General features: G+C 40.5%; 1 protein-coding gene across 8 annotated transcripts in view; it reads right to left on the bottom strand.

Moving 5' to 3' along the window:
- The window catches only part of VPS8 (VPS8 subunit of CORVET complex), an 88585-nt gene that overhangs the window by 46747 nt on the left and 24822 nt on the right, over positions 1-17016 (bottom strand). For all 8 annotated transcript variants that reach the window (XM_083443180.1, XM_083443182.1, XM_083443178.1 and 5 more), the window contains 6 exons: positions 16586-16675; positions 13335-13386; positions 12611-12653; positions 11226-11298; positions 7847-7966; positions 5814-5885 (listed from right to left, as the gene is read on the bottom strand). In XM_083443180.1, coding sequence (XP_083299306.1) covers positions 5814-5885; positions 7847-7966; positions 11226-11298; positions 12611-12653; positions 13335-13386; positions 16586-16675 — 450 coding nt within the window. The remainder of the gene's footprint in view (positions 1-5813; positions 5886-7846; positions 7967-11225; positions 11299-12610; positions 12654-13334; positions 13387-16585; positions 16676-17016) is intronic.

Below are 17016 nucleotides of genomic sequence, written 5' to 3' on the forward strand. Positions count from 1 at the left end.
GTCTATGAAACAACTCAGCAGCTCATCAGAAATAGCCGTAAAATGGGAGAAGGCAGATGAACATAAATCAGGGGGTGGGTGTAGGGAAACAATTCCATTTTCTCTCACCAAGGAGCAGACAGAAATGTTAACTTGTGAGAATCCTCTTCCAAAAGCTATTTATGATAGGTTTCTAACAATTAGCATCTTAAATTTTGCTATTCTGTACAAAAAGAATTGCTAATACTCCCAATTATTCCTAACTATGCCATGCTACCTATCCATGTTTTGCACTTTGGAAACATTTCTGTCATGGAGACAGTATAGTTATAGTGTCTTAAAACAAAGCAGTCCATAAATCCATATTAACTATTTTATCTACCTTTTGTAAATCTAGATTTATCATATCTAGCCAAGCGCTAAGCAGAATCTGAGTACCCCTTTGCTTGGACACGAATGTGGCTAGGATTAAAATTATCCTCATCACATGAGTGAATGTTCTGAACAACCTGCTTTCTACATGCTTAAAAGCACACTGTGTCAAGAACCACTTGTAAATGGACACCTGTAGCTACACTGAATTTTGCTGTGCTCCTTAAGATCTTAAATAGTTGTGCCCTGAAAAGAGGAGGGTCAAAATAACAAGGGCATTTTGAGATGCAGTATCATGCTTAGTGTTCTCGAAGCTACAAACATGAGCCTGACCAAACTGCGGGAGGCGGTGGAAAACAGGAGTGCCTGGCATGCTCTGGTCCATGGGGTCACGAAGAGTCGGACACGACTAAACAACACCAACAATCATGCTTAAAGGAAAAAGGGAAATACTACTCCCAACTAAATTAAGTAGTTTCTCACATGGTCTAACCAAGATACAGCTAAGATGGCAAGGTTGAGTGACAACTGCACCATTTCATCCAACATCTTCAGAACATTCTGGTGGTACTGCAATGTTTACAGAACCGTACACATGTACACACACACACACACACAATGGCTAAGCTTTAGCAGTATTCAGAAGCTTCTTCACAAAGTATGGGTGGGAGTCTGAGGAACTGAGAACAGTAGTTACAAGAGACAAATTAGAAACTGGCAAATCTGGATTCAAACAGAATCTACCTCAACGTGGACTCCCTGATCTAACAAAAGTATGTAACTTGTCCCTAAGATTAATTTCCGTACCCAAGGACTAGAAAGTGGCCAATGTAACAGAAATTATTTAAAAGGGATCCAAAGGAGATGAGGCAAATCACAGACCAGTTAGCTTTATGTCTGTTCTGAGGAAAGTGGTGGAAAGCATTATTAAAGCTAGAATTACCAAACGTATTGAACAGGTCTTGCTGAAGCAGAACCACCATGACTTCTGCATGGTTAAACACTGTCTCACCAACCTATTAAAAATAATTTTGAGTGTCAACAAGCATACAGGTGACTCAGCTGACACTATGTACTCGGGCTCTCAAAAAGCTTTTCACAAAATCTCTCAACAGATTCCTGAGTAAGCTCAGCAGTCATAGGATAAGAGGAGAGGTAGACCAATAACCAGTTAAAAAATAGGAAAGTTGAATCCTCCAAGGGCCAGTGTTGGGGCCTGTGCTTTTTAACTTGTTCATTAATGATATAAAGGCAACACAGTGAAGTAGCAAAGTCTGCTGATAAACAAAACTGTTCAGGGCGATTAAAAGAAAAAAAGAGAATGCAAGGCACACCAAAAGGATATATCCAAACTGGGTGAATGGGCAGTAAAATGGCAAATGCAATTCATTATAAGCAAGTATAAAGTGATGCACATTGCAGGAAAAAATATTAACTTTACATATATGTTAATGGTGTATAAACCGATGGTGAACAACTAGGATGACAACCTTGGGGTCATAGTGAATAGCTTGATGATGATGAAAATCCAGTGTGCAGCAGCAGCAGCAGCAGCAGCAGCAACTGTGAAATAAGTGAATTCTACATTTGAGATCATAATGAAAGAGGTTGAAGATAAAATTGCCAATATCATAACACTATTCCACAAATCTATGGTGTGACTGCACATGGAATATTATGTACAGTTGTGATTGCCTCATCTGAAAAAGCAAAAGGTAACCAAATGTATCCTCCTATGAGGAATGCTTACAACACTTAGGGTTTTGTAGTTCAAAAAGGCGGTTATGGTGGGGACATCTCCATGGCAGAGAGGTATATAAAGTTATGTATGTATGCTGTAGAGTATGTGGCTAAGGAGAAGTCCCCATCCCCCTCTAGAACTCAGGGCCATTCATTCATGCTGAATACTGGATGATTCAGAAAGACAAAAAAGCACTTCATACACTCCCATAAGATGTAGTGACGGCCACCAACTTGGATGGCTTTAAAATACAAATGAATGGAGGCTAAGGCTATTATTGGTTACTAATGATAATTATATTCTACTTCCAGTGTCAAAGGCAGTATGTGTCTGGATATCAGTTGGTGGGAATCACAAGTGGGAAATGAGCTGTTGCATTCAGATCCTGCTTGTGGGTTTCTCATGGGCAACTGGCTGGTCACTGGGAAAACATGACTACATAGATGGGCTTTTGGCCTGATTAAGCAGAGCTCTTATGTCTTTAATGGTACAAGGAATGTACAAATGTCATGTAACAGAGAAGACATGCTTGTCTTCAGACCAAGTGAGTGGAGCTTTAGAAAGGCAGACTGTTCCATTGCTTACTCGTGGTTGTTTATTGTGAGCCTTGTTGCCTTTACACCATGGGTACCTGATATGAATGAGTCACGCCCTGTGGCCAGGTTTGCTGTCTGCTTCCTACTTTGCTGCTTTTCCAAGTCTGAGGTGATCTATTCAACTTCTCCATTACACACCAGCCAGCAGCGCTCGGTTTCAGTTTACTCCATATGACAAATACATTAACCATTAGCAATATCGCTAGTCCGGTCAGTTAGAAAATATTATTTCTTCTCTCATGCTCCTGTAGATTGTTCTGTGCTCGTGTAGTCCCTCATAAAACACCAAAACTGCCCCAGGTCCCTCAGATGATTTATGGGAAAGACTGCCTTTCACCTACCAAGATCATTTAGAACGATATCTCATCTGTCAGCAAAGACTGTCCCCGACTCTCCTGCCACGCTAAGGCTTATACAACCTGACAACATGAAACTATGTTGGACTAACGAAGCATACAAGTTCAGACATACCTGTCTAGAAAACCTTAGTGTCCTCAGTTAATAGGGTTAGCCCACAGCACAGGATACTCAAGATCCTGTAGTCAAGTGAAATGTAGTTGATTTTTTTCTTTTTACAATAATCTCAGAATATGCCCCAGGCAATGTATCTGTTATACAGTGCTGGACACACAGAAGTTACCAGAGGACAATAGTAATATTTTGCCTTCATGCATTCTGCCATGTGTAGAGACACATTTAAAGAAAGTGTAGCTGTGCATCGTCTTGCAGGGACTAAAGACACTGCAAAAAGTAGACAGAGACCTTCTTAGCTTATTATTTTAAAAAAACTTATTTATGGCAAGAGAGCATTCAGGGTTTACTACAGGTTGATAGGGGTGGGGGGCAAGCTCTAAATGAGGGTTGCACGTATTTGCAAAATCACAATAATGTATTATATATTTAGAAGCGCATAACGTGCACATTAATAAAGAGACATTCTGCCCACAGGATCGTGATCTATATAAAAAAGATGAAGAGAACAGAGAGGATATATGGAGGGGAAAACTTTGCTCCTTTACTCTCTAACACAAGGAGTTAACAGAATATAATGAAGACATACACAAATACCATGGCTGCAAACTCCTTCCCTTGCACCTTCTACTGCGTACTTGCTATTTTCTTTCTTCAAGTATTAATCATGTTACATTTCTATAGGTTTGCCTTTAGTGCCTTCCCATATTGTTCTGATACTTAAACTTTTAAACTATTTTAACCTTTAAGTCAGTTTATGATCCTGCCCTTCTCTCCTAGTGGCTCTGGCCACATTCTGACGTTTGTCCATGGCTTAATAAACTACAAACTTCATTTGGTGCCACCAAATTCCCCATGAAACAGAAAAAGAGAATGATCGTTTGTCTCAAAAGCTACTGAAACACTGATGAGAATAAGAACAGAAAGAGATTACTTAAAATAGGAAAGATATAATCTATCAACTAGGACAATTAAACATCAACATACCCATTGAGATTCTTTTTTGGGTTTCAAAGCAAGAAAGAGATGATTAAATAGTGGATAAATTATTACAACGAGAACTACCTTCAGTAATAAGGAATATCAAATTTGTTGAAAGGATGAATATGCATCTTTGAAAATTTGGAAACACATTTAGGAGCAGATACTGAATGCCTGGCGTGCTCTGGTCCATGGGGTCACGAAGAGTCAGACACAACTAAACGACTAAACCACAACAACAACAACTGAATGGGCAATTGTTAAGACAGAAATTGTTCAGAACTTGGGAGGTTGGAAACTGCTTTGGTTTCAATGCTTTCAAAGAAGGAATTTTATTTTAGAGGTGTTGGTTCCTACATACTCATTATTAAAGAAATGAATGCCCTGGGAAACTTTAATTACAGGTGAAGAATCAAGGGGTTTGTTGGCAAGAATAATGGTATAATAAAAAATCTGGGAAGGAGGCACAATGGAAAACATATCAGAATTAGAATCCTACAATAGAAATGAACGTGGTATGTCAATCTGCTAAACAGGTACTGCTAAATGAAATTCAATATAAATTATTATTAAAATGGCATTTTATGCCTTCTAGGGTTAATAAGACATACTCAGATACATTATTTAAATGCTGGAAATGTTTAGCTACTAATGCAGACCCTACTTCAGTTCTGGTGTGGTGGGGTTATCACAGAATTTTCTAATGCCTTTTCGAATTTTATTTAATTGAACAGAAGATGAAATTCCAGCTGTTATGAAATCTTTAATAATTTATAATATCTGCAAATGTTATGTGGGTTTGAACATGGAAAAATATGAACTCCCCCTCAAGGAGGGAGCAGTTACTGAAATGTTTAGATATAGAGAAGACAAACAAGTTAACTGATGCAATTAGCAGGAAACCCATCTCTTCTTTTCAATACCCTTTCAGTTACAAAATGTTATTTCTCTATTATTTTTTCCATCTTTGAATTTGAAGTTCTTCATCCTTCTAGCAGAAATAGTAGGATACAAGGCTCAGTTCCTGAACCTATAACAGCAACGTATTGTCTGTTAAATGTTATGACCAAAAGAAGCCTATTCTGGAACAGTCCAAGGCCACACACAGAGGTAAACTTAGTTGCCTCTTCTCCTGTATATGACATCCATCCATTTTGCATTAACTGTTTACAACAACACTGCGCTAACAACTTATGTCCGTAGTTCTTTGTCCTCATTATGTTTCAGTGTATATTATATTCAAGATAAGGATAAAGTCCATCAATGAAACCAACATACATCATCACTTATGTATTAAGGTAAGTTAGCTTCATTAGGCACTTCAGTGAAGCATACTGGATCAAGAAAGAGATGGCATTGCACGATTATTCTCTCATGAAACTGTACATTCTACAGGAAAATATTTGTTTAGTATTTTTAAAGAGCACCATTAGTTTAAAGTCAGGAAACATTTCTCATTCAAGTACCTCAGAGTACCTTGCAAGAGGTGCTAGTGAATCCAGTGCCATTCACTTCTTACCAATTAGCAAGGCACACAAAGGACACGTTTATTCATTTCCCAAAGAAAGCATTCCAACTCAGTGACAGGATAAAAATAAAGGAATATATAACACCGCAGAAACAATCCATCTTTTACCATGGCCACTACAAAACAAGGTGAGGAGGGAGCTTACCTTCAGAAGGATGTCCACAATTCTCTGTTGGTACTCTACAGCTTGCTTGTCATTCTTAAAGTCTTCAAATGTCTTTGTTAGATAATGGTATTGGGAGAGAAAAGAGGGGGGGGGGGAAACACTTTATACCTTTATCCCCATATAATGGGAAATACGAAAAATGCAGCAGCTAGCAGTGGGACTTGTTACATCCTTCCTTCATTTCCTCACGCCAACTGTAATTATCCACTAAACCTGTTACTTTACTCTACTTGTAAATCTTGTTGCAAAGACCGTCAGAGGCCAATTAGACTACAGAAACTGGAATAAAAGTACAACAGCACTTTGCAATGAAAGCTTTTTCTGATGGACAGTATCATTTGGCCTCTACCTGTAACACAACTCACTCAAACTATAATTGTTTTCAGGTGCCTGCAGCATCTCAGACCGTAGTGTGAAGTGGAGAAGCTGACAGTAACATGCAAGCTGTTAAGATATGATGGCTTATATTGTGGCAGAAAGCTATGGGGTCCTGAGGCAGAGACAAGTGCGGTGCATAGATGTAACAGTTTCCAGAGGGGGTAGCTATGCTGTAGCAAACTCAAAACCAAGATGTTAAGCTCGTGCGCCTATTATAGCAGAGGATTAAGAACAGATCCTGAAGGAACAAAGGGAGAGGTAAAAGCAAACGAAACTTTCCTGTTGAATGGATTATTAGACAGGGAGGAAAGGAGCAAGATAAAGAAACCTAGAGCATTAAGGGAATCAACCAGGAGAGGAACATCAACTATACTAAAGACAGTAGAGAGGTCAATGAGAGGCTTATAAGTCTGGAAATGAGAAGATAATAGAGCCACCCAGAGTGGCAGGGGAAACCCAGTTGGATGGGCGGGGTATACATAATAAATTTTTTATTATTATTACTACTACTACTACTACTACTACTACTAAAGGTTTGGCAAGTGCAGGAGCCAGATTGCAGAGTCAGTATTATTTTTACAGAGGCAAACTTCCCCACTTCCAATATGCAAATGAAACTAGAGCATAAATACAGGCAACAATGTTAGCTCTAACAAGAGGCACAAAATAAATTACTTCTCAGCATAAAGAGGCATTATTTACACTGAGCAAGAAGGAGGTATCCCTGAAGTGAAAAAAGTACCAATAATGACAGGGTGTATTGTGGCTTGTGGGTGTCCAGTGTGAAACTATTAGCAGCACGCACAAATGGAAAAGCAGGTGAGCATCCATGAAAATGATGGGATTTTCACAGTGCCATCCTTCTACTCCCTCTTCTTCAGCCTCCAAACCCTATCTAGTATTGTGGGCTTCTAACCCCTAAGCCTCACACATACATCTTCCACTCTCCTTGGATATTTAAAATGGCAATGGAAATAAAAGTAGAGTCTTCTGCTTCCCTGAATCTAATAGTAGGGCAGCCTCTGGCTTCCAGAAATAGCAACTGCATGGTCTTTGTAAAATAAAAAAATAAAAAGGGCAGCTTTTCACATGTTGCACTACACACTGAGCAAGTGTATTGCTACATAATTTTTTTATAATATCTGGCCCACCAAGGGTAATGTAATTCATAATGGTGAACAGATTTATCACCAGCATAACCTGGCCTGGAAACCTGTTAACTTGCTGCAAAACTGCATATGCAATACAACAGCATTTTAAAGACTATTCCTAATAAAATATGCATTTTAAAAATGCATTGAATACATTGGTTCATGTTCAAGAAGACCCCCGGTGTTGGTGGAATTTGTGCCAGTGGCTCCCAAATTCCCTTTATTCAGAAAGGCCTTCCAACAGTAAATGGGATGGTTGGTTCATAAAGACTGAAACTCTACACACCATAAGGAGAGTTTGTAGTGACAAACAGAGAATACTCAGTTGCAGCTAATACTGAAAAAGGTTAGCAAATATTATATTTGTCAAACAAGTAAGTTTTTATAGATTAGTGAAAACTTGACGTATATATCTTTAATCAAATGAAGGAGGTCATGGGATTTCTCCCCCAATATCTTTGTGGAAGTGGTGTTGCCACTTACCAGTGCAAGAACATTGAGGAACTCCCGCGTATCGAAGTGCAGCAGTGTGCGGACATAAGGGTAAACTTCTTCATCGGTGGGTGCCTCTGCTGAGTGCAAACGAATGAGGAATTCAAAGACCTGCCATGAAAGATTAATAATCACTGAATACCTGAAGGAACTGTTCAAAGCTTACCAGCTCCTTAAACCTCCTTGAGAATACAGAATGGATTTTCGACAGCATTTTCTGTTCTTTAAATGCCATCCGCTGTGCTGGACGTTTATTTCCTGGTACAAGTTCAATGATTTAACAGTAGGCAAACTACTTCTGTTTAACATATCCCATGGCTTCTTACATCCACTTTCACAATTATTGACATTTATTGCTGCTCACTGGCATTTGAGAGAGATTATCACCACAGGTTTCCTAAATAATGAATTCTGGCAAAAGACACAAGCACATTTGCCTTCGAGATTACTTTCCAAAATGCACCAATTCCTAATATATCGAGTCAATTTATTGGGACATAAAAGATAAAAGAAAGATTGTTAGCAGAATTTAAAATAGGAGAGTGATTATGAAAATCTATGAACCACAGGCCAAATGCTGGGGGAAAATAACATGGACAATTTGAGCAAGAATAACTGGGGTTACCCCATCCAATCACTGTACTTAAAACAGAAATCCCTGAAGGAGCCTTGGGCTATTGGCGGAGGAAGAGGAGTGAATCACAGAATCATAGAGTTGGAAGAGACCACAAGGGCCATCGAGTCCAACCCCCAAAGTGCGGGGGGAGAGTACCGCCACTGGCAGCGCGATCCCGGTGGGGTGCCATCACGGCTGCCCCCCTGCCCACGCTGGGCGCCACGTCCCCTCAGGTGGTGTGCCCTATTGAATTTCAGCTCTGGTCCTCCGAGCTGATAAGGCTCATCTTCTTTGAGCCCACCCAGCAGAGCATTAAAACAACAAAGTCCACAACGGAAGGATGAGGCAGATATGGGCTACATTGCTATACTTTATTACTAAGCTATGCAGAGAGCAAAGAAAAATACATCTTGTGTCTGTGAGAAGCAAAGAGCAACTGAACAAAGAAAACGAAAGGAACAAAAGAAACAGGAAACCAGTAACATCACATCCCGTCTCCCTTTCCCGTGAGAATCCAACAATATCTGGACTGTGGAATGTAAACAGTCCTGTGACTGCAAGCAGCTGCTCAGTGAGGAAACAGAAACTAACCCCCACCCCCAGGAGAATGCCACGCCCCCGTGACATGCTCCCGCCCCCGCCTGCTCTCCGCCCCCCGGTGCCGGAGCATGAAGCTCCAAACTGCTTTGGACGCAGGACATCTCTACACGGACCATGCCTATGGCTGTCCATCACAGACTATGAGCAACAGGTATATCAGTTAAACATCACAAGACCAGAACAGCACAGCAGAGTTGCAGAGAGCCACAACTGTGCAACTACTTGGGATAAGGAGTGCCAGTTCAGTAAGGAGGTTATATGATCAATCTGTACAGTGAGGCATGAGACACAATGCTTTGCTGTGGTTTAAATAACAGTTCCCCGAGGAGCTTTAGCAACAGGAACACAGAAGTGATGCCTGAAATTTACTGGCAGTGATTTAGATGCACCTGGCCTACATCCAAACTATCTGCCACGCTACTGAGCTGAGCACAGCTAATAAGCACTAATGTCTTTGCATACAGAGCAAAACGATCAGATATGCTTCAAAATGTTGCTTCAATGTGGATATTAAAAGCTATTTTATACCATTATTGTGGCTATTTAACAGAATAGTAAGTCACTTCATGATCAGGGAGATAATCCTGCGCACACTGTACGGTGGGGTACAGGTAGAGCACGTAAGATTGCACTGTAAATGTATAATACTTAGTGTAGAAAAATCTGGTAGATTTACTTGTTAGCCCTTATCCCCAACAACTCAAATGAAGCCTGCATGCTCAAAACAGCCACACTTTGTCCCCACCCTTTTCCATTCTGCATGTTCCCTCCCATCATGTTTGAATGCAAAATTAGGCTTTTTAGATCAATGACTTTCTTTATCTACATTGCTTTGAAAAATATCATACATAAATACAAAATGTCACTTAAATCCTTCATGGCAATCCTATGGCCTTTTAAACTGGGTGGGGGATATTGCTTTTGTTTCTTGCTATGATATATATCTTTGTGTTCTTACATTGTAAACCACCCCGTGATCTTTGGATTATGGGCAGTATAGAAATTTAATTTAAAAAATCAAAAAATAAATAAATCAGGTGATCTACTTATTGGTCATCCTCCCCGACAACTGAAATGAAGCCTAGGTACATTTTATCATATGCATGTCTACTCAGAAGCAAGTCCCACAGAGTCAACTTGAATTACTCCCAGGTAAGTGAGAATAGGATTGCAGCCTTATCCTCTAGACTAGTGGTGGGGAATCTATGGCTGTTCAAATGTCCCATCAGTCCCAGTCAGCCAGCATGGCCAATGGTCAGAGATTATGAGAATTGGAGTTTAGTAATAATAATGGCTGGTTCAGCAATATCTGGAAGATCTCAAGGTTCCCCATTCCTGCTCTAGACTCCCATGAAGTCCATAATGGACAAAAAAATCCAGAGAAAAACATAGCACAGCTCCCAGCTGACTGTATCTTCATTGAAAGAAGGGCAGGGGAGAGAATCAAAACGTGTATGGAAAAGTGCTCAGGGACAATCACAAAGAGCTGTGGCAGACAATCAAAAGGCTACCGTTATCCAGATGATAGCAACTTCTTATCGGATATCTGCAACGTAACAGCTAAGCACAAAAGGCATGTCATTCCTATCACATTGTTACATGATTGCTATAGATAAACCAGGTTCCATGATGGGAGTCATCTGCCAACCTTAATAAATTTAATATCTGCACATAGTCTTAAAGAATATGACACAACTGGAATGTAGGGGGGGAACTATCCTTCTGAGGTTTTATTTGCTCGTGTTCCTGCAATATTGCCTCTTTTGTTTTGTCTCAAATTTTCTACACTCTCTCTCGTTTCCTCTATAAGAAGACTTCCAAACATGGACCAGCAGTCTGTGAAGTTGAGCTCAGAAAACTTTGGGATATTGCTGTGGCAACCGTTGACAGAGTGGGTGGATACTATTCAAAGATGGAGGGAAGGGGGTTCCACAAGAAATTATGCCTTTGATAATATTATTATTTCTTATCAAGCACGCCTACAGGAGCAGCTTCCAAATTTTTCAAAAATGCAAAATTATTCTGGCAGAACATAGGAAACTGCCTTATACGATGCGGGACCATCAGTCATTCAGCTCATTATTTTCTACATAGGCTGGGTAATACTGAGCCACTGGCCTTTCCAGTGAATTTTGCAGTTTATTTTTAACTCACCTGATTTTTAACCAAAGGTACCAGATCTTCAGGGATATTGCCCAGTGGATAAGCTCGACCAGCCAAACAGCAACTGTTAAGAAAGGACAGATGGAGTTAAAACAGTGTCACAAATTAAGAACTGTAACATAACAAAGACCTAAATGCAGCTGGAAATGGCTCCCATTTCCTTATCTAGTTTCCTACTCGTATACAAGTGGGGCCCTTCAACAAACAGCAGCAGTCACTCTGTTCTATACCCCTGCAGTTTCCCCACTCACCCAAGGCAGCCTATCAGCATTAGAATTTAGTTTGCTTGCCTCTAATCACTTCAGTGACTCCACTTTTCAACCATGCAGGCATCCACGGGGCCCTGATAATACCTTTCCTGATCTTAGGTCTACATTCCAGTCAAGCTTCTGTTATGATGGTACTGAATAGCCTCTCTCCTGCCAAGTGTTCTGAACCTCTTGACTTTCCCTTTCAATTTCCTTTTTATCTAATTTTTATTAAGTTTCCTTTTTTGAGGAAGTCAGAACAATGTTGGACTTTCATGGCAGTTGTCCACTTATATGCTGGATTTCATAGCACCATGGTCACTGTTCTAGATCGGTTCAACAATACCTACATCTGGCACTAGGTCCTGGACTCCATTTAAGATAAACTCTAGGGTTGCCATCCCTTTGGTCAGCTCCATGGCCAATTGCTCTCATGCACAGTTATTTAGGGTATGTGGAAATTTTACTTCTTTACTGCATGTGTGTATCCAGTCAATGTGAGGGAGTTTGCTACTTCTACAACACTTCGTCTTTCAGGAGCCTCCTTGATTTCATTCAACATCTCAAGATCACCCTGTGTATTTGAGGCAGTGAGATGATAGGACATCCCTAGTAGGGGTGCCAGCTTGAATAAAATATGGGGGAGGCAGATAAGCCCCGCCCCACAAAATAGATCAGATGATGTGGCATGCACACACCATTTGAATGGCAATGCTCATCAACTGAGGGGGGTGCTGCCTGGGGTGCAGAGAATCCTAGCTAAGCTATGGTATTGGCTGCTGGCATGGCAGAGCTGTTGGGTTTCTCTGTCCCTATGTGACAAAAAAGATTATACTACAGTGGTACCTTGGTTTACGAACTTAATCCATTCCGGAAGTCCGTTCTTAAACCAAAACGATCTTAAACCAAGGTGTGCTTTTCCATAGCAGCGGGGGACTCAGTTTACAAATGGAACACATACAACATGTTCTGCTTCCAAGGCAAAGTTCACAAACCAAAACACCTACTTCTGGTTTGCAGCGTTCTTAATCCAAGCTGTTCATAAACTAAGCTGTTCTTAATCCAAGGTACCACTGTACTACAGAAAGCAAAAACATAAATATCTTATTGATGCCAGACGTACCGTACCTTATATAGACAAGCAGCTTGTTGCCCATGATGACTTGCTCGTCTAAAAAACAAACAAATAAACCACACACAGAGAAACAAAAGCTTTGTATTATCTTCTGGAGTTAAATTTACTCAACGTTCATAACCTGCTTTGCTAAAAGGGCCTCAGGTGACTTACTTGCAATAACCAAGTGATTTGACAAACTCAATGTTCCATTTTCTTCATAATCTGACATATGGACAGATGTCTACACTAAAGACATTGCATCTGGATACTAAGCATTTGAGAAGGTTCATGAAAGGCTGAAAATGTCAAAAAAACACTATAATTTTGACATTTAGTAAATAATAGTCACTGTATAAAACAAAGGAATGACACCATGCTTGCTCGGAAAGTTCAAGGTCTTGGTGGTGTATTCCTATCCTCTTATAGGATATTGGCATCAGCTAGAAGAATGCATAAGCCCCCCTTCATCTGAGCTATGGAACATAATGAGCTGCCTTATATCAAGCCACACCAAGTTTTAACATGAAAGTCATTTCCAGAGAGGAAGTTTATCAGTCATAAAGCAGATCTCTCCAAGGGAACAAGCCAATGAGGTGAGCTGAGACTAGGATGACCAGAGGTGGGTAGGGTAGGCTATAGCAATCCCTCACATTCAGATATCACAAACCAAACAAACTTTCAAAAAGTGCCCAAAATGCAAATTTAAACGATAAATACTTATCAAACACAGAGTACCTGAGAGAGACTTTCCAGCACTAAGAGGATGAGCAATGACCTTGAACAATTTCTGGGGGTGGGAGGAATGAAGAGAACACAAACAAGGTTAGCAGATGTTTCTTTTGTTGCTTTTCATTTTCGTTCAACATATTAATAGTGGATTTGGCAGTAGTAAAAAGACATCAAAAAGGGAGAGATTTCAAAAAGAGAAAATTGCCAGGTACTCAAAGGGAGCAACTGTAGTTGAATGGGTAGTTTTGCCCGGGGCAGTTTGGTTTAAATAGCTGCAAATTGTTTTGGAATGGCAGCATAATACAAAGGGAGTGTGCCCCAGGCCCATACCACATGAGGTAAAGCTTTACTATGTGGGAAAGTGTACTTAAACACTCGCCTGCTGCCTTCTCCAGTCTCTTTCAATGCCACAACAGCAGCTCATCTGTCCACTAAGAAAATGAGGGAGCAGTACATGGTACTACTAAGTAGGTGACACTGAAGTTCTCATGGGAGACCAGTATGGGATTGGCTGGTTTCCTTTCACGGCTAAAAAATATTTTGATTTCCTATCCAATAAGAGTAATAGAGAAGGGGGTTTTCTTCATCTATACTGCAGAGGGGAATATCCAGCCCACTGGCCAAACTTGGTCCACCGGGAGTTTAAATTTGGCCTGGAGGGCCATTCCCCCCAAACCACTCCCACCTGCCCCAGAACTAATGTCATATGTGATGTCATCTGTGAGACAGGTAGAGGTATGGTTGCCGGAACACAGTTGGGAGCCAAAGCCTCACGCATTTTAAAGCACCACACAGGGCTCTTTGCAAACCCTGCATGATGCTTTGACGTCCCAACTTCAGGACTTCAAAGCACACAATTGCCTGATGTCACTGTATTGCCTAGTGATGGACAGGTGGACAGCCCACCTGTCAAATTTGGTCCTGAAGCCTAGGATCTGATAAGAATCTGGCCTATACTAGATTGCTGCCTTTGTGCATTCAAACATCCAGGGGATTACTGGTTGCAATTAAATGCAAGGACCAGTACAGGAACCAGTGTAGATGCAAGAAAGGGAAAGACTATAAAAATATATCACCTGGGAGGTAGCAAATCCAACACACTCTATACGGAACTGCAGATTTCGTTCTACCCATCTTAATATTAATTCCTTTGCATAGGAGGCTGCCTTATAACAAGTGAGATCATTGGCCCATCTAGCTCAGTACTGCCTACACAGACTGGCAGTCGCTTTCTCCAGTATTTCAGACCAGGGTTTCTCCCAGCCTTACTTGGAGATGCTGGGGATTGAATCCTGAACACAGAAGATATGGCACAACTGATGAATAGATGTTTCCCATTGGTGATGAATTACTCATGGAATTGATGACATTTCCAGTGTATAAATTACCTTGGGTGGGAAATGTGAATTGTACAAAGTGGCCTTTAGCTGCGCTGCCAATAACAGTTATTCAGCCAGCTATAGTGGCAAAACCGGCTCATGCAGATGGCCTAATACTGCAGTAGTTACCACCATCCTTTCGAACATTTTCAGCACTAAAATTTTCAGGCTGAAAACTGGTATCAGTCAGTACACTCAGGCTGCTTAATAACCACTGCTACCACCACTGAAATAACATACTTATTTCCCTACAAGACGACTGAAACAGCATCATGGTTGCTCATGCAAATGAAAAGGAATAGGTGACGAATACTTAAGGTCACGTTATAATAAACAAACCAACGTGCTGCTTATTTTTTTACCTGGACCAAAAAACAAACTTAGAAATGATGTTATTACATTTTGGGGATACAAGGGATTTGTTCTGTCCTTAACAAAATGTCAGTGCAATTATGTAGCTGGTAGTTGACATTATGAATGTGTCACTGCATGATCTTCTCTCTAATTCTCCATGACAACAGCTAAATGTTGACCTTTTCCATCATGCAGTCCATAGTGGCACCATCTTTCCAGTAGTCCTAGACTTGCCATGATATAATCTGTGTCCACACAGGTTTGAATGATTCATCAAACAAGGAATTTAATAGAGAGAAGGAACATATTTAAGGCACCCATATTTACAGTTTCTCCAGTGGCCTGTTTACTTGTTATTTTCCAGGAAGCAATCCCAAACTACAAAATAAAATTCTGAGTGCATGCAATGCCTCCCCACTCAGCCACCATGTTGGGATCTAACAAGTAAAACAATGCTCTCTGTTTATTTAAATGCAGTATCTCTCCCTGGGAAAAGGAGAGATTTTAATCCAGTGGTTTAAATAAACAGTACAGTCTAGCTGACGCACTTTCTCTTCCTGCAATGAAAACAGGTATGCAATAAGAAGAGGTCCCCAGAGATGGGAAACATGTAGTCCTCCAGAAGCTGTAGGATTCCAACTCCCATCAACCTCCACTATTATGGCCAGTGGCAAGGGTTGATGGGGGCTGTAGTCCAATGACATCTTCAGGGTTACACAGTACCCTACAAGTGCTCTTATTTAATTGAATTCTATCTCCAGAAAGGAACAAGAGATAATCACAATGTTCAACAAATGATGTTGGGGAGGCAGAACCATATGAGAATCTCATATCCATGAGTTCTTTCTGGAAGGCTATTGCACATGACCAGTTTATTACAATGCACCCTTAGCCTCAGCATCAGTGATAATATCACAAAGTTTTTGCATAAGAACCTCCAATAATTTAAAATCTGTTTCAATTCTGTTATTGCTTGCTTGCACTTTATCGGAAGAAAAATAAAATTGTGATTTTTTTTCAGACATTTTATGAGCAGTCCATGTTGGCTACATCCTTAGTAAATAGGTTGCTACTGACTTGTTTATTGTCAAATGTTGCATAGTTATTTATTTGGTCTGGGGAAAAACAACCACTGGCTGAAGAGAAAGTCCTTGAAATTACTTAAACCAGCTCCATGTTTAGTGATGCTTGATAAGAACCATGAGACTTATTGCTCCCAGCTTCAAAGAAAATGGCTGTGGCCAATGTCACCCAGGGAATGTGTGTGTGGCTTCTCCGTAAACATGCACAATGTTCAGAATAAATAAGAACTGCAGTTAAAGAAGAATAAAAACTGGACTGCTCCAGTCTAAAGCTAAAGAGTAAAGGAAACCAATGTGATGGCCTCCAGACCATGTTGGACTCCAATTCCCTTAATTCCTAACCATCAGCCACCCTGGCTGGGGCTGATGTTTAGTTAAGTGTCTTGCGGAAAACTGATGATGAGCACAGAAGGTACTTAGTATGTGGCTCCAACCTTCCTACCTCCATTGGTGTAATATAGTCATTCATGCCACTGTTGTAGACATAGATCATGGCATCATACAAACGATTCTCCCAGCACATGAGGACCACCTAGGAACAAAAAAATATGCCTTGAGACTTGAAGATTTATTCAACACTATAACAGACAGTAAGCAGCATGTGGACTCAGAAGATAATGTAGAGCAATACATATACAAAAAGCTGAAACTGATTTCCTTAAATGAGGGGGAAGGGAGGTAATTTGTAGCAAAGGGTTTTCGAACGTCCACATGCTGTTTTTGGAATTCCTGGCTTTTCAAAGGGATGTTTAAAGCCCTTTTACAAATACAACCATGCTATTTCTTGAACTGAGGTATGGAGCTGCTTTGGAAAAGCTTTCAAACAGTCCTGTGCTGCTCTTTGAACCTCCAGTTTTTTAAGGTTCAAGCAGC

The sequence above is a fragment of the Podarcis tiliguerta genome (genome assembly GCF_965153285.1).
Source record: "Podarcis tiliguerta genome assembly, chromosome: 5".
NCBI lineage: Eukaryota > Metazoa > Chordata > Lepidosauria > Squamata > Lacertidae > Podarcis > Podarcis tiliguerta.